The sequence below is a fragment of the Oenanthe melanoleuca genome, chromosome 1 (genome assembly GCF_029582105.1).
Source record: "Oenanthe melanoleuca isolate GR-GAL-2019-014 chromosome 1, OMel1.0, whole genome shotgun sequence".
NCBI lineage: Eukaryota > Metazoa > Chordata > Aves > Passeriformes > Muscicapidae > Oenanthe > Oenanthe melanoleuca.
This window is the reverse complement of record NC_079333.1, coordinates 53,343,405-53,361,020: the sequence shown is the minus strand read 5'-3', so window position 1 is coordinate 53,361,020 and position 17,616 is coordinate 53,343,405. Positions and strand designations below refer to the sequence as shown.

Below are 17,616 nucleotides of genomic sequence, written 5' to 3'. Positions count from 1 at the left end.
GGAGGTGCTGCTCATATTGATGTTGTCCATGTACAGAGGATAAAATACATTTTGGACATTTTCATATTGACAAATCACTTTGTCATCTCAGCCTTTTGTTTTATTGCAGCTACAAACCACAGACATAAGAAAGAACAAGCACAAAGCTTTTTTAATCCTCTAATATTTGTTGATGTCCAGCAGCATGCTGTGCATCCAGCTCTCTTATAAAACATCACAGCCAAGCATGAATCTGATTCAATGCAGTGGGAATAAGGTTAAGTCCAAACAGAAAAATTCCAAACAGGAAAGCTTCTTTACCTGGCATTTGCTAGCAGAGAAAAAAAAGAGCAAGTGAGACTTCTGTTTTTGACATCCATGTATTTTCCTTAGTGATGTCATAAGGATTACTTTTCAAGAAAAAGTACAAGTGACTCTTCATCTCATTATTATTAATTTTCGCAAGTATGCTGGGGTTAATGTCTCTGTGAAAATACACCAACACTGAAAATCCCCAAACTGGAATTGAGCACAAACTGGACACCAAAAGGAAAGACAAAGAAAGGCTCATGGGAAGTGAAACCACTGATGCCTTACCTAGACATTTTAGTTCTTATTTTGTCTTTTCTAGATGTTGTTCAAACAAACAGGAAGTTCTGATAAGGTACAGAGGCCATTCCCAGCAAGGGCAGTGGGCAGCACTGTGCCAGAAGGGTTGATTTTTAAACCAGTGCTTCAGATGCTCTTTCCTCACACAGGCAAAAGGAAGCTGTCAAATGAAATAAAATATAGGAGACAAAACCTGCTCATCCAGACACTCTTTCATGTGAAAATGTTTCATGCACAGATATGAAGAAAAATTTGATCTGCTGAGCTGGGTTTAACAGAGGAGATTGAAAAGCTGATGGAGTTGGATTGCTCTTATTGAAGGAAAGGAAAGGATCCTATCTCTACATGTCTTAAGGTGTTAATTAAGTGGGAAAAGGGAACACCTTCTTCTGTCTACCCAAAAAGAAAGTTTTAGACAAACAGTAGTTGTAAGACATTTTTTTGGTGTTGGTTGCTTTTCCAGTAGATTCTCCAGTTTATTGCAAAGGGACTGTTCATGCAGTGTTTGAAAGCTACTGATTTCCTACTTGCTTTTGGCTTCTGGAATGCAGAGGAAATGTTTCATACCTAAAAGGGAAAAAAAAGTGTGTTTGAGGAAACTCTATCTGCTGCAGTAAATCTTTTAATATCCTCCAAGGACTTCTGAGAACTTGGGGAATATTTCCCAGATTATCTGTGAAGAAAAATGCAGTCTAGAAAAATGATGTGAAGGTCAACTATTAAAACAATTGAGTTAATAAAAACAATTCATTTTGAGAATTTTAACTGTTTCTTGATTTTTTAAGGCATTTTAATTATTTTATTGAAAATTAACTTGCATTTCTACAGTCTGTTTTGAAAACCTGGAGGAAATAGGTTGAATTTAGAAACTGTTGCAAGGTGAGGTTTTAGTTGAATTTGAGGAGATTTTTCTTTACCAAATTTATTTTTCACTAATTGGGAAATTAATCAAAACTGATCATTTCTGGCAACCCTTTTCACTTCTGCTGAGTCAGCATTTCCTGGTGAAGAGCTGCTAGGTCAAAAATTCTGTCAGAGTTCAAAGACTTTGCTGCACTTGGATTAATCATTCCTTCTCCACTGGGTAGTCCATGGACTGTGCTGACCTGATACTTGCAAGTGTGCCAGGGCCTTGTACTAATGGGGGGCATTTTCAGTTGTGTTGGTTTGTGTTAACTTTTAGGGTAGCTTTGGGAGATGCACAGCCTTTCATTTAAAGAGGAATGAGCAGGTCTTAGTTTCCAGAGCAGATAATTAACAAAGTATTCTCTTGATTTCTCTGGTCTGGAGCAGTTGCAGCAGTGCCACTGAGTTATCTCCAGGGACTCCCATAAGTGGCACCCCTGGTTTTCTGCAGCCCAAGTGTCAGGATATTTCCTTTACACTCAACTCTGACCTAAGTGTGGCTGTCCTCTTTGATCCTGGGGCTTGCACAGTATCCAGCAGCAAGATTTTAAATAACAAGTCTCATCAAGATTCTCAGATCTGAGTCTGTATTTCAGTGTGTGCTAAAGCCCACGCTAGGCTGGTGCTGTCTGTTTGTAACAGTAAACCTGTTAACAAGCACTCAGAAGGGGCAGGAGGAGCAGAGGTCAGCTGTTATCAGCAGCCACATCCCTCAGATCCTTTTCCTTGTTTGGGATTAGCATAGTCTGTTTTGGTTTTGATCCTCCAGAATCCTCTTGTTTCCAGTTAATCAGGGAGTCCCTCCAGGGATGGGTAATCATGCTGATGCATCTGTGTGACTGAAGCAGAACATAAAAGCCAAGTGGGACTGTGCTGTCCTTACTGGTTCTTTAAATTCAGATTCAAATGCAAAATAATCTCTTGAAAATTGCTGATAGGCTCTTGCCATTTTTTTTTTTGGTGCATCATTACTACTGATGAGGCCAAAGGTAACCAGTGAGCATCCTTCCCACATGAGGCAGAAGATGACTAAAATCTAACTAAACTCTGATCTCTGTTGCTCCCTATGTGATGCAGCTGAGTGCTGTTGCTCATGAGCCACACAAGGATGCAATTAGTGTAACAGCTCTTTATTATGAATGTGGCAGAACAGAATTAGAGCTCAATTTACAAGTCCCCCTTTCAAACCCATTCAGCCGTTAAGGCTGCATCATCTTTCAGTTTTCCAAGGCATATAATTGATAAATGATTTCTCCCTGCACACCTCAGCTCCTCATCTTTATTCATGAACCAATTAATCTCTGTAGGACACTGTGATCATTTGCATACATGGCCAATGTCACCAACCTCTGTTATTTCATTCAGGAAACAATTTTGCAGCCCATGAAACCACCAGGAGGGGAAAATCTGGACTATGTCTAAATTTCTGTAGTTCTGGCATTTCTCCCTCACATTATTCTCAAATATAAAAATCAGATGCTGCTTGTGCTAGAAAATGATGGATTAACCTGGGAGGAAACAGACCTCAGCAGTATGTTTCAATCATGGCTGATAGGTATGAGCATAGGCTGAAAATACATGTTTCCTTGGCATTTTTGAGGACTTGGTTGTGTCAATCTATTTTATTTATTAATTCTTTTGTTTTACTCTTTTTGCTAGTCAGCTCTCCTGTGTTAGCAGAGAGAAAGCTGCTGTGGTGTTTGCATGGTTTGGGGTAAATGGGGAGGTATCTGTACTATTTAAACACTTTCTTCATGAGCTCTGCTTCCTGAAGGTCTGTTATAAACTACCACCCAAACAACACATTGTCCAAGTGACTCAAGTTTTCTTTTTGCCAGCACATATTGACTTATTTACCAGTGCCTTAACAAAGAGCACTTGCAAGGCAAGTTTTATTTTGGTAAACAAAGGATTTCAAAGAGAATCCCAGGAGCACTCCAAGCAGAACTTCTGAGCACTGGAGGAAGGTGTCCAAGCCACCTACAGAGAGCACACTCTGGCCAAGTTGCAGGAGAATGGGTGCACACCCATCTCCATCTCTATGTACAAAGGTTATGTGTGCACATATCCAGATTGCAATTAGACTGGAGTAGTGATGTGTTCTGCCTGTCTCTGGCTGGATCAACAGACTTTTCTTCTTTGCACTCCTTGCACTTGCTCATGTTTCTTGCATGACATTTGGCAGAGATTAGAAGGGTGGACCCTTCCATTGGGCTTTTGGAGAATGCTGGGACCTGTTTGAAAGATGCCAGGGGCTGTCTGAGGATGCTGGTGAAGAGAAAAGCTAAAGTCCTGCCCTCTTTCATTCACCCCTCTCAGCTGGTGTGTTCCCCACCACTATCAGTCCATGCAAGCAGATCCACCCTGCAGAGACACCCATCACTGCTCTAGAATCTGGCTCCGACCGCAAATTTGGGGAGTTTCTACAAATTTAGAAATTTTCTAGTGGCATTTGACTCTATGCAAGATATGCATAGGTATGCAAGGTCTGATCACTGCATGGACAGCATCACCCCAGGTAGGTCTGAGGAGCATTATGGGACACTGAGGCCACATTTCCCTAATGCCAATTGTGATTTGAGAGTGCAGCAAGCAGTGGATGTAGGACTGGTGGGCAGGGCCTGCATCCCTCCTCAGAAATCTCTGTTTTCCCTGCTGCTCTCTGTGCTTTATGCATTTGCAGATATTCATTGCTGTATTTCCTTAGATCCTTCACAAGTGCACTAAATAAGTGCCTGTCCTGAGGGAGTTCAGTGTGTCTGGGTGTGATTGGTTATGTAGCTTTCTGCTCTTTTCACAAATTTCAGACATAGCCTTACCTGTGAGTGTGTAGCCTGTGTGAATTCTGGCCTTTCCAGCTTTGGAAAATATATCATGGATCTGGAACAGTAGTTTGCACTCTGGGAACAAATTAGGTTTCCCATAAAGCATGGGTGCTTTTGAAAAGTTATTAGGGCATAAAAAATTAATAAGGTGCTATGAAAAACAGTCCTTTATAAATATAGTAATTTTACTGGGTGAGAACTCAGAGCTATGTGTTACTTTCAGAGCAGCAAAGGAATTGTCAGGGGAATGACACTGTTTTCCTTTTGGCAGAAGAGAGCTGCTGCCAAGCACTGAATGACAATTAAAAAAATTGAGAGCATTACAATGTGAGCTTGGCCCTAATTCACAGTTTTCTCACATTAAGTACAAAGTCCACAGATGCCACCTTACCAGTACACAGTGCTCTTCTGATTCATGTCCTGCTGAATGGATGAACAGCTTCCTAGGTTTGTGGATAGTTTTAGCTCCAGATTGGCTCAGCACACAGCAGACAATGAGAGTCAGGCATTCAGTGGTGCTACTCCCTGCTGCTTGCCTTGTCTGCTTGCTTGAAAAGTACTGGGCCTAAGTGGCTGAGCAGCCTGAAGGAAAATGCTCCCAAATTCTTGACAAGTCTGTTCCTCATATGGTGGATGAGGCTGCCAGAAGTGGGAGAAGACAGAGAGCTGACTCTAAGCAACTCAGCATATGAGTTTGCAAGGTCAGAGGCACCAGGATCCCTTCCTCCATCAAGCTGAAAGCAGCAATTGCTGGTACTTGCTGTAGGACCAGTGCTGCTCATGTGCTGTTTGAAGCCAGCTGACAGAGACAGGGTCCTGTTTTCCAAGCAGAAGTCAGATCAAAGCTGCTGCTGCTCATTTAGGCAGCAGTGGACGACCAAGACCTGTAGTTTGTGATTAGGCTCATAACAGAATTAGGCTGCACTCAGAAGGATGAGTGAGGTCAGGTTGAGGTTTTGTTTCAGTTCCAGTTCTGGAGGAAATAGAAGAACATTACCTCTACAAGAGTACAGCAGCCAGCCATTCTGCTTGCTCTCCCTTTCTAAGGCTAGAACAGATGATTTCTAGTGAGAGTAGGTGATTTACAGCAAGGTGTAAAATCCTCATCATACACCTAATTATGCTTTACAACTCCGTGGGGGGACATTTCCTTCTAAGTCCATCTGGTGATCAGACTGTACCCTGAGGCATGTGGATTGATTGCCCTCATGGTTGTTTCTCCTTGTTAGTCTAAATGCTGATGCTTTATTTTTATTCGTGTGAATGTCTAAGCCTTTATGAAGCTTTGAAAATTATGATTAATTGTGCAATGAAAATCAATAATGGGAGTGCTTACAAAGCCAGCTTGATTTGGGAGTGAATCCCAAAGACAGCTGCTTTCTCTAAGAGGGATGGAAAAAGTTCGAGGAAAGCAGCAGCAAAAAATTCCAAATCCTGGTTGGTATTTTTGGTGATGTTTGTCACAGGCTTAACCCCTTCAGCATCTGCTGAGAGAGACCTTTATTAGCAGTTCATGAAAGAAAACCTCAAATCCATCAAATAAGTAAGAATACTCGATTAAACAGAATGCACTGAGAAGTGGAACTATTTATACTCCTCTACCAGAATGCAGCTATTCCCACACCTTCGGGGCCATGACAGACTCGTTTTTCAAGTGCGATTCCAGAGGCAGGGCTCTGGTCGGCATTTGCTGTAGCATCCCTGCCAGCAGCACTTACTCCCTTTCGCGCACTGGCTGTTGAGCGCTGGCTTTGTGCCGAGAGCTCATACCCAATTTTTTCTCCATTTCTCAGAGGTTGGCAGCACTGGCGGTCTCAGGGGCTGCGGGTGCAGTGAGTGCCATCTCGTGGTTACCTGTGCCTGCTGCAGAGCTGTCCGAAATTCAGCCGAGGTGATCCCAAAAGCAGCCCGCGGGCAGAGCCGGGGTACCCGGCTCCGGCGCTGGGATGCTGAGAAGCAGGAAAAGCATCCCCTTCCATAAATCATGGTTCAAATAACACCGTGCATCACCTGGCCCCTCTCCAGAGCCTGAGGCACAGGCAGCTTTCAGTCTCCAGAGCCCCTGAAGTCCTACACCTTACCTAGTGGAAATGCGTGATGTATCCTCTCTCTGCCGATCTCAGGAGACTCCTCTAAAAATCCTACCCCTATGCAAAAAGCTGGGTTGCTAAGAGGTGGTGAATGGGAAATGGCTGAAAATCCCTTCCACCCTCTAGAGGTGGCAAATGCCTGCATTCGTTTGGGGTCAAGGGAAAAGCCATCCTTCTCACCCTGGTCCTGCTGCCAATTCCAATCTGTCATCTACGTCATCCTTCACGACTGCCCCTGAGCCTGGGGTGAGAGCATCTCCCTGAAACAAGGAACCTGAAGCAGGGTTTACCTAGTTCTTCAGGCAAGTTCTTTCAGATCTACACCACTTATCCAACAAAAAATGGCCCCTTCATTTTGCAAAGGCATACACATGCATGTGACTCACACAATACATGGTCATCCCACCTGAGAGAAGCTCTGCAGTCACAGTTTCCCCTCTCTGGTTTGCCTCTGAAGGTTTGCCTCCCAAGTCACCCACAAGGGGAAAGGAGCCTTTCCAGTGCCACCTCTCTTTTCTGGCAACAACAGATCCTACACCTGAAAAGAGGAGGAGTGGTGTGGGGGCCATGGTCTCATAACTCCCCCTTCCTGGGCAATCAGGTGGGGTGACAACTCCATTGTATAACACTTTGGATGTTCTCCTCCTCTGCCAGCACTGGGAAATACCAGGACCAGCCAGAATGGGTTTTAGAATGCTGTACTTTTCCCATCTGGTATTAAGTTCTTAAGAGGAACAGGGCAGCCAGATCTGATCAGGAACAGGATCTGGCCATTTCTTCAGAAACAAAACAGCATATTTGCATTTCAGAATGCTCAAAGAAGCAAAATTTATGGGTAGCTGGGCAGTGCATCAAATGGAGAAATCATACTGGAAGTCCAGCCAGAACAATGTCCCATCTTTGGCAGTGTCTCAGAGTGGAATTTTCAGAAATGGCCTAGAAAATAATTCTTTCCATTCTCTGTAATCTGTGGTTTCAATAACAATACAGAAGACACATTCTCAGCGAGCCCACAGATTATTTTTACCTCTGTTCCCATTTCAGCTCTACGACACACACCAACTAGCATATCCACCACTAAAAGCAAGGACTACACATTTGGCTTTATAGAACATTTTATTTGGAGAGACATGTCATAGAATATTGGTTCTTTAAGGCAGTTCTGAAGGGCTGGAGGAAAGGGAGAGGGAGAAAACGGAGACTGTGTCAACGGGATTGCATTAAGGCAAAATTCCCTCCTTCTGCATTTCACCACAGTAAAATCCACATAAAGGCCAGTAAATGTCTCATGCCAAGGAAGAGATTCAGTGCAAATATATCCCACTGACTACCCATAGACAGGGCTAGGTCCTCAACTGGGGCAAATTTACAGTGCCTTGTTAGCTGCAAAGCAAAGCTGATTTAGCTCTGTTGAGGATCCCAGCCTGGGTTCAGGGGAGCATTTCAGTATGTGTTTCTTATGCAAGCACAGGTATAAATGCTCTCCTGAATCAGAGCCACAGCCCCTCGAGTGCAAGTCTGTGAAGTTAAGAGAGTTTAATTTTTATTTTCTACATAAATATGTCATCCTTCGTCCCTTTGTTCACTTCTCATTGTATTGCTACTAACTGGGTACATTCCCTTAGTTTCTTTAACATGGTTTTCATTTCTATCATGCTTTGCAATCTTTTTAGAGTGTATTATGACATAAAAATGAATTATCCCTTGAAGAATGTTCATTGCAAAGGTTCCAGAGTTTGGGTGTTTTTGGAGGACCAGGCTGCAATGTGGTTTTTTCAGTGAGCAGTGATGTAATCTGTGAGTAATGCCATGGATGGCAGAGGCACAACTTACAGGGAAAAGTACTGCTCAGTTTACACACCAGTAAGACATCACAGACACCAAACACTTCTTTCTTTCCACAAGAATTTCCTCAGAGGATCCTACCTTTCCAAAAATATAGTCACTACTTGCATTGGTTTGGGGAAACCTGTTCTATTATCCCAGGTGCAAACTGAAGGTAAGTATGGCAGAAATGCTGCAAAAAGCATGATGACATTTTCAGGCAGAAGCAGAGTATAACATTTCATAGTCCTAAAAGCTGTCTGTCACTGGATGACCTCTCACAGAGAACCCTGGTATCCATTAATGAAAGGATATGCTTAGGCCCCAGTGTCAAAAATTTGTTTAGGAATATGAAATGGTTATAGCTAGCAAAGTGGAAAATAAGGCAAAGAAATCAAGCACATATTACTGTTCCAAACAAAATATTTCCCGGATACATATGAATACACAACTTCTGTATGACCTGGAACCATGTATAAGATTCATGCCTTAAAAGCATGAGCACCCTGCATATTTCTTTGATACAGAGAAGTGTATCCAGTTTGAAGGAATCTAAAGGGAGAATAACAGGCATCAGTGCAAGTCTTTTGTGCTTTAAACTTTCTTCATGCCTTTTCCCATCAGGCAAGCAAACACTGTCATGACCATTTTGGGTTTTACTTCAACCAGATCTTCTGGGAGGGCATAGACTCTGGCTCCAATTTTTCTTGCCATAGAGATGGCATATCTGCATTGCAAAGGTGTGGAAAAAAAAGAAAAAATGAAGACAGAAGTTAGTGCAGTAGCATTATTTTTCCCCGTTAAGTGTTTTACATGATCAATAACAGAATGGATTTCACTGATTCACCAAAGTCAAACTTTTCTATAGGAATGTATGAGACAGGTTCATAAAGAACTACATTTCTAATAAAAGGCAGAGTGCATTTCCTGATGGTTGGAGCACTGATTGCCTGCAGGATGGGAGACTGCAGGTCAGATCCTGGAAACATTTAATCTTCCATCCCCTGAAAGACTGTCCTTACAACTAGCCATTCTAGTCTTGCTCCCCCTCAATCTCTGAGACCCAGACTTTGCACATAAACAAACTTGCAAGGATGGAAACAGAAGGCTGGTATCAGTAGAGATAAATGTTGTTTGAAATAAACATTTTGGGACTTGTTTCAGTCATACCCAGAATGTACAAGTTGATACTCCCATCTCACTGCTCAGAGCCACTGGCTGTTCTCCAGTGGACTTGTCACTTCTCTCTATTTTTTCATTAAAAAAGCTAGAAAATTCCAGGTTCTTCCTTCTTCAGAGCATATATATTTGTGAAATTTTCCCCAAAATGCAGAAAAACATTGGAAGCATGGGGGAATGGGGGTGGGAAAAGAGGAAAAGCACAGCAAAGGAATGAAGAAATAAAGTACAGAGAAAAGTACACATAGGATTGTAAGAAAAGAAAGAGAACAGATGGTAGGAAATGGAAGGGGAAGAGTAATAGTGGGAAAAGTCTTTACGAAAATAATGGCAGCTCTGACTGCTTTACAGTCATCTTTTTCTCCTTTGTAGTTACTGCAAAGAAAAGGAGAAGTTAAAGTGATGATCAGACCAGAAGGTGATCTGTGTAATTCTGAAAGGAGAGGGAGATGCCCCCAGAATTGACTCTCTGCTAGTAAATCATTTGCATTCAGGCAAAAAAAAATCAATATACACATCTACAGAGCCAGTTTTTCAGGTGTGAATCCTGTCCTCCCCTTTCTCTCTTAAATATCCCCTTGTTCCACCTGTAGGTGACTAAAGAGCTGTCATCCCCGTTTTCTATGACTCACTAGTGTTGGCATTGTTCTCTGATCTCTGAAAGAATTTTAAATTTAATATGAGAAAATAGGAGCTTGTGAAACCATGTGATTTCAATCCTTTCAAGGGATTTATAAAGCAGGAACTACAACATTACACACTCCATTTGCATTGATAGTCTTTTTACTACCTAACTCCCACCCTCATGCTTCTAACTCAGATGGTATTTCTCACATGAGGTTGTGCCAGATGAGAATGACAGAAGAGTAGTTTTTAAAGACAAAGTTAGGCAAATCTGACCAGGTAACTCATGCTAAATGCCACTTGGCAGAAACATACTTAGCATTATTTAGTTTCTCCTCATCATTCAGGTCCTTTGTTTTCAAGAGGTCATACTTGATTGACTCTGGTTGAATGGCATCAATGAGATCAAGGACTGGCATGCTGGTGCTGATTTTGCTATCCTGCATAAATGAAAAAAAAAAAAAAATTAAATCCAAGAACAGGATGACAGAACTCCCACGAAACAAGATCTAAACTCAAGATCAATGGCCAGTTCAGTCAAATGCCATTTAGATCTTCACAAAGGGCTGCTTAGAATAATTTTTATCTAAGGCAGACTGAGAACTCTTTCAAGGATTTTTTTTTTACCCAAGGGATGAAACATCATAGAATTGTTTAGATTGGAAAAGACTTTTATGATCAAGTCCACCCTTAATTTAGTACTTCCCAGTCCACCACTAAATCATGACCCCAAGCACCACATCCATACATTTTTAAAATCCTCTAGTAATGGTGATTCACTTTGCTATACAGCCTGTTCCAGGGCTTGAAAACTCTTTGAGGGAAGAAATTTCCCCTAATATCCAATTTAACTTCTCCTGGCCATTTCCAAACTCAAGTCCATTTCCTCCTATCCTGTCACTTGTTACCTGGGAGAGAGACTGGCCCCCACTTGGCTACAACCCTCCTTTGAGGCAGTTGTAGAGAGTGACAAGGTATTCCTTGAGTCTCCTTTTCTCCAGGATCAGCACTGCCAGTCCCTCAGCCACTCCTCATAGGATTTATTCCAGACTCCCTCCCAGCTTTGTTGCCTTTTAGATGCACTCCAGCACCTCAGTGAACTCCTCACAGTGAGGGGCCCAGAACTGGACACAGGACTGATTCCAGGTGTGGCCAAGCACAGGGGGACAATCCCTGTCCTGGTCCTGCTGGCCACACCATTGCTGATCCAGGCCAGGATGCCACTGGCCTTCTTGGCCACATGGGCACACTCTGGCTCATGTTCAGCTGCTGTTGACCAGCACCCCCAGGTCCTGTCTTGCTGGGCAGCTTTCCATATACTCTTCTCCAAGTCTGCAGCACTGCCAGGGTTGTTGTGACACAAGTGCAGGATGTGGCACTTGGTCTCATTGAGCCTCATACACCTTGGCCCATCACTCCAGCCTGTGCAGATCCCTCTGCAGAGCCTTCCTGCCTTTCAGCAGATCAACATTCCCACCCAGCTTGGTGTCCTCTGCAAACTGACTGAGGATGCACTTGATCCACTTGTCCAGACCATTAATAAAGATGTTAAATGGCCCCAAAACTTTGCCTTGGAACACCACTGGTGACAGGCTGCCAGCTGGATGTAACTCTGCTCACCACCACTCTCTGGGCCTGGCCATCCAGATTTTACCCAGCAAACAGTGCACCATGTGCAGCCAGGAGAATGTTGTGGTACACAGTGTCAGAGGCTTCTCTAAAATCCAGGCAGACAACATCCACAGCCTTTCCCTCACCCATGAAGCAGGTCACCTTGTCATAGAAGCATTAAAGCAAAAGATGGGATGCAGGGTACTGCATTTGCTTCCTGTGGGGAGATGACACTGATCGACACCTACTGATGGGAGGTGTGAGGGGGAACAGCTGTGTGATCCATGAACTCATTATGTGAAGTTTGATGGATCTGTTCTCTCCTGGTAAAAACTGCTGATTTATATCCACTGGGTGTTCCCTAGCTTGGGAAGTGTCATAGATATATTAGTGGAATTGGAAGTGCTCTAGAACTGGTCCATCTCTGTGTATGTATGGTACCTTGCAAAATGGGGCAAGGTACCCCGGATGGTACTACCAGGTTATGAATGTTTTGCTATTGTTCCTTTTAATACTGTCATTTTAATTGCTGTTGATTCATAACCAACAGCACAGCAGTTCTTTCTTAATTCCAGTCATCATTCCTGTCTCCATCCTTTGATTTCCCATGCCAAACTGGAATTCAGGATGTTTTCTGTAGAGTTCATATTGTATTTCTATTACTTTTTCACAATAAATAAAATCCATGTATTTGAGCAAGCTTTTTAAAAGGGAATGAAAAATAACCAAGCTACGTAGTGAGTTATATCATAATGTAGAGTGTGCATATATATGCATACACACATCTATATATCATATACACAAGCACACTGAATAAGAGATTCCTGAGCACAGACTTCTGAAAAAACCTGTACCTTGAAACTGGAGATGGTTGAATCCTTCCCAGCTGCAGTGAGTGTTTCATTGACCCAGCTGACAATGATTTCATCATTGACCTTCTCTCCACCACCAATGTCTTCAAGGATGTTCAGGGTGTACCTTAAGAGCGAAGTCAAGATGTTTGTTCAAAGTGTGCTGTAACCTCAGAACTGCCCTGTATGTGCACAGCTGCTCTGGGATCATCCTAATGATCTCATATTCCTCTGCCTCACACACACTCAACAGTGCATATCATTTATATTATAACACAATAATTAATCTAAGGAGTTTAATTTATCACCAATTCCTTAATCACTGTTTTGGGAATGTTAAAAGTTTTGGTTACTTAAAATTCCTGGAAGGTCCCTCTTAATGCATCTCATTGTAAATTACTCATTCACATAGTCCTTAAAAAATAATCACTGATTTGAGAGATAGAAGGGAATCCTCCTGCTCACTTAAGACTGACCTTCTGCATAAAAACAAGCCTGGAGTATTTTACTTATATGTCAGCATACACCTTGGAAAGGTATCCCAAACTGATGATAAGTAATCACTTCATCCCTATTTTAACTACCTTACTTATTTTCTCAATAGTCCAAATTTAGTTTGTATTCAGTTCCTAAATACTGGGGCTCTTTACTCTAGGTTATGGTGCTCTTAAACACAGAAACATGTACACAAAGAGAATTACATTAAAACAGGGAGAGGTACTGAGTTGTGCCCACTTCAAGGAGCAGCTTACACAATTCTGCATCAATTCCTTGTTTCTGGGACACTGTCCCCATTCCCTGACACTGTGACCATTTAACTTATTTTCCTCTCTTCTATGCAATAAACATTTCTTCTTGCTATGCAGATTGTGACAATAATAATCTTCTGCATGAGCTGACTGTGATGGCCTTGCCTGCAGGATGTGCTCTGATCACATGCTTAACTAGGAGTGAGCAGAAGGTCACTGTGCTTGGCACTGAAGTGCAAACAGAGGAGTGAGAAGGCTGTAGCCTGTAGAGCCTTCTCAGTGAGAGCATCAGGAAACTACTGCAATGCAAACTGAGCACACCAAAACTCTCTGAAGCCCGTGGCTGGCTGACCTACCTTCTCATCAGCTGCCAGACTAAGGCTAGCGTGAGTGTACGGTTTCCTTCATTCAGATCTTGCCCAGCAATGCCAACAAGGGAAAATTTGGCTTGATTCTTTCCCAGTTCCACTGCGTAGTTGCAGTTTTCCAGCTGTTAATGTCAGGGTCAATTGGTGAGGTTCAAAAAAAAAAAAAGAAGACAAGACACTGTTACTTTAAATTCTTTGGATCACTCAGCCCAGATCCTCCTGGGCAAACAGGAACTTTGGGGCTCTGTGATAAAACAGCTAATTGACTACCAGACTACCAGCAGGCAGATCCATCCCAAAAATACCATTCTAAACATTTAACATAGAAGACAATGCTATACTTCATTGTCAGAGCCTGTAAAGCAGATTATGCTGGAAAATAAAATGTATGGCTCAAGGGTACCTCCAGCATCATGGCATTGCACTGAGACAAAGGATTAATGTCCCAGCCAATAGTTTAGATTGGTTGATTGCTCTGGTCTAACTGGATGCAATTACTCATCCATACAATGGGGAGAAAGCTTTGTATTTAGCAGCAACTGTGTGATAGTTTCTTGATGCACCTGATCAAGAATGCTTATCATCACTGTCTTCATTTGGTGGGGAGGGCAGTGATCCAGACAGCTGCAATTAAGCTGGTGCCAGGCATCTCACGGTCCAGATTCATTGCAATCAGTGCCTAAAGCAGCAGCCAAAGGGATCTGCAAATACAGCTTCTAAATACTGATAAAAAGTTGTCTTTTTGCTTTATTTTTCACATGTCAACAGAGCAAGTGAGTCTAATGTATGTTTCTTTTCCAGAATGAAAAATTATCCACAGACTAGCAAAAAATTATTTAAGGTGCTGTCCTTGGGACTGGAGAGCAACATGTGTACCCATACTGCTGTTTGAAATTATAAAGGCATTCACTGAGGATAAGGCATCACTACTGGAGCTATTCTAGCTTTTTGTACCTTCTTCATGTTGCCACCCAGTTTAGGATATGGTGGTTTGTTCACCCTGTTCCAGTCTACTGGCACTTTGATCTTTTCATAGAGTTGGAAGATAACCAAGGCATCTGACAGGTCACTGAAAAACAAGAGAAAGGATATATCATTGTTCAAGGAACAGAGGAAGGAAACACAACTCAACTGTTAGCAGAAGTAAACTTAGTTTCCTGGAAAACACAAAGTATGTATTCTTATATGGCCCAAAAGTTTTTATGCTTTTGCAAACAACTTGCTGCCCATATTTACCATCTGAAGGAAGTGTAACACCTCATCTTACCTATACAAGTGATTTACACGTGGATTAACGCCAAGGGAGTTCATCCAGTTCCTAAATGTCCTTTCTTCCCTTGTCTCACCTAAAACAACACAACCAATCAAAGGCATGCAGAACACCACACTTCAGCAGTGCAAGTGTTTTGGGAAGAAACCCAAGCTGAATTTACGAAAGGAGACACGTGGGAAATACCACGGTGCGATATTTGCATTTCCCTGACCTTCAATGGAGCTCCAGTCGATGTCCTGGTTCTCTGGCTTGTGCAGGGCAGGGTATTTGTTGAACAAGTTGGCGATGAAGGCCAGGTTGAGCTTGGGGTTGCCGCGGACGACGTCGGTGGCGGTGACGAACTGGCGGCAGCCGAGGCGCTCGGCCTGCTGCAGCATGCACTCGGCTCGCTGCACGTCGTCCTTCTCCTGCCGCACACAGGGACATCAGCCTCGCCCAGCTTCACCCACACCCCTCCCCACGCGGGGATCTGGCTGCTGGAGCACCTCCTTGGTGGATTTACTGATATTCCCATCCCCACTTTTACTAAGGCAAGTCTGTTTCCAAATGGGCTTTGCCTACCTCAGCTACCTCACCGTATCCCAGATAAAAGGTGGTGGTTCGATGAAATTCACAGATAAATGTATTTAAATACACTTGTTACGTGCTAGTAGATTATCAGTGTGATTAAAGGGTTGCTGAAGTTTCAGAGTTATTATCTAACAAAAATTCAAACACATAATTTAATTCTTTGGAAGCTCTGATTTCCGTGTTGCAATGCAAGGAAGAATCTGCTGGTTCTGACATCCCAGTGCAGCCCTGTGTTGGCCAGCAGTGCAAGTAATGCACAGAAAATATTGGCATTTACTCCAAGCTTATCTCATCTTACCCTTAATCCTGACATGTCGATAGTAATAGCTGGAATGCCTTCTTCATCTCCCTTGGGGGCGACTTGGTTCAGCAAATGGTAATAAGCTCTTGAGTCCTGTGACAGACAGGGAAATTAAAGGGAAGAAAGATTACAGCTAAAGCTCAGCCTTTGCATGCCAGTGTTCCCTAGAACAACGTGCCTGCATGCTTTATTTTTATTACATCGATCATTGGGCTATATAATTAAATTAATTAAGCTGGAAGCACTTAGCAATTTCTACTTTATGCTGTGTTTGCCAGATCTGTTTCTTCCCTGAGCCAATATATGTGTGCTGCAGAATGCCTAACACATAAGACAAAAATGCTGTGTATTGAACTTACAGCAAGGACAGCAACAACAAAAAGATATCAGAATTTACTTAATCTGAACATAAAATTAGAGGTAAGAAAATGCATACCTTTATAATGCTGTAGAAGTCAGGCTGCTGAGCATTTAATAAAAGAAAATGCAGAAGGAGAAAGCAGATGTTTAAAGTGGATTTCAAAGCAAGGCTGGAACAGTTGTGGAGGAGAAAGCATAGTTTTCAAGGACAAAAGTTAACACTGACATTTTTCAGGCAAAAGGGCAGGAACAAGACAAGGACTTAACATGTTGTGTCTTTAATATTTTGTGAAATACAGTGGTGTTTCTGTATGTGGAAAATACTAACTCACTTCAAAAACAGCTCAAAGAACTGAAAATAAAGCTACATGTTAATGTCTAGGGACCTGACTAACTAACCCAACTGATGCTCTTCATAATACAAAGCAGACTACCTGAATTATTTTAAATATTTTAAATCTGCATTACTATGCACCATATCTAGGAAGTAATTATTTACAAAAGAATTGAGGTGAGGAGACAGACTTAGAAAATGTCATTAAACAGTAAAATCTTGTAAATGTGTGCCTTATTTTCCAACTGTAAACACTACAATTGTGATTTAGCTTTTACTTGTAGATAGGATTTAATCAGTTGCACCAGTCTTTTTGGCCACCACACAAAAAGATGGGTAAGATTCCATTCCCTTCCCTTTTCATGGATATTCTCCAGTCACTTCCACTCAGTCAACCAAAAATTGGTAATAATAAAAATTGTATTATCAAGTGTGACTCTTTACCCCTCCCACTGCCTTTCCTGTTTTGTTTTTTTTTATTTTATTTTTTTGTTTCTTTTTCCCCCTGAATTTCAAATAAATATGTGCTCCTGCTTCAGTCTCTAGTGAAGCCTACGACCAGGAACCTCTGGAGCCAGATAATTTTCTTGCTGTTCTGGGAGTAGGCAAGTCAGGTTGTGGCTGGTGGGGTTGGTGTGCTGGCCAGCCCCTGCTTTCTTGCAAGCAGCTCAGATAACCTCCCTTGTGCAACCTCTACAGCTCTGGGATGCTCTCTGGGCTTCACACTGGATTTTAGTGTCTGAAGTTCATCAGTGGGGACCACTGAGGTTCAGATACATCTGTCTGGGAACAACAAAGGTCCTACAGAGAAAGCTTTGCTGAAATCTGCACCCACAAACCCAAGAGGTCCTGAGTATGAGAAATAATGCTGCCCAGACTCCAGATTCATTCTTGTAAGTGTCTCCCAGTCTAGCTGTAGTATTTTCAATAGTTCCAGTGAATCAAAACTCACATATAACTGCATTCAGGGCTATAGCAGATGTTGAAGCAGAGTAGCACATAGCCCAGGTGAAGGAAAGATCAGGTGAGAGAACTGGAAATGCCCAATCATCTTTCTCTACATGTTTGAGTAAGGTCCAGACTTTTCCAAACAAAAGTCAAGTCAAGGGTTATTTAGGGAGATTTGGAAGGGAGGAGAGCAATAGAGGCAAGGAACTGAAAAT

At 42.4% G+C, this 17,616-nt stretch overlaps 1 protein-coding gene across 2 annotated transcripts in view; it reads right to left on the bottom strand.

The window, feature by feature from the left end:
• Positions 1–7,506: 7,506 nt before the first annotated feature.
• The window catches only part of LCP1 (lymphocyte cytosolic protein 1), a 48,280-nt gene continuing 38,170 nt past the window's right edge, over positions 7,507–17,616 (bottom strand). For both annotated transcript variants that reach the window (XM_056495836.1, XM_056495827.1), the window contains exons 9-16: positions 15,757–15,852; positions 15,100–15,295; positions 14,883–14,961; positions 14,570–14,684; positions 13,604–13,737; positions 12,502–12,625; positions 10,352–10,476; positions 7,507–8,960 (exon numbers count right to left, since the gene is read on the bottom strand). In XM_056495836.1, coding sequence (XP_056351811.1) covers positions 8,828–8,960; positions 10,352–10,476; positions 12,502–12,625; positions 13,604–13,737; positions 14,570–14,684; positions 14,883–14,961; positions 15,100–15,295; positions 15,757–15,852 — 1,002 coding nt within the window. In that variant the 3' untranslated portion in view covers positions 7,507–8,827. The remainder of the gene's footprint in view (positions 8,961–10,351; positions 10,477–12,501; positions 12,626–13,603; positions 13,738–14,569; positions 14,685–14,882; positions 14,962–15,099; positions 15,296–15,756; positions 15,853–17,616) is intronic.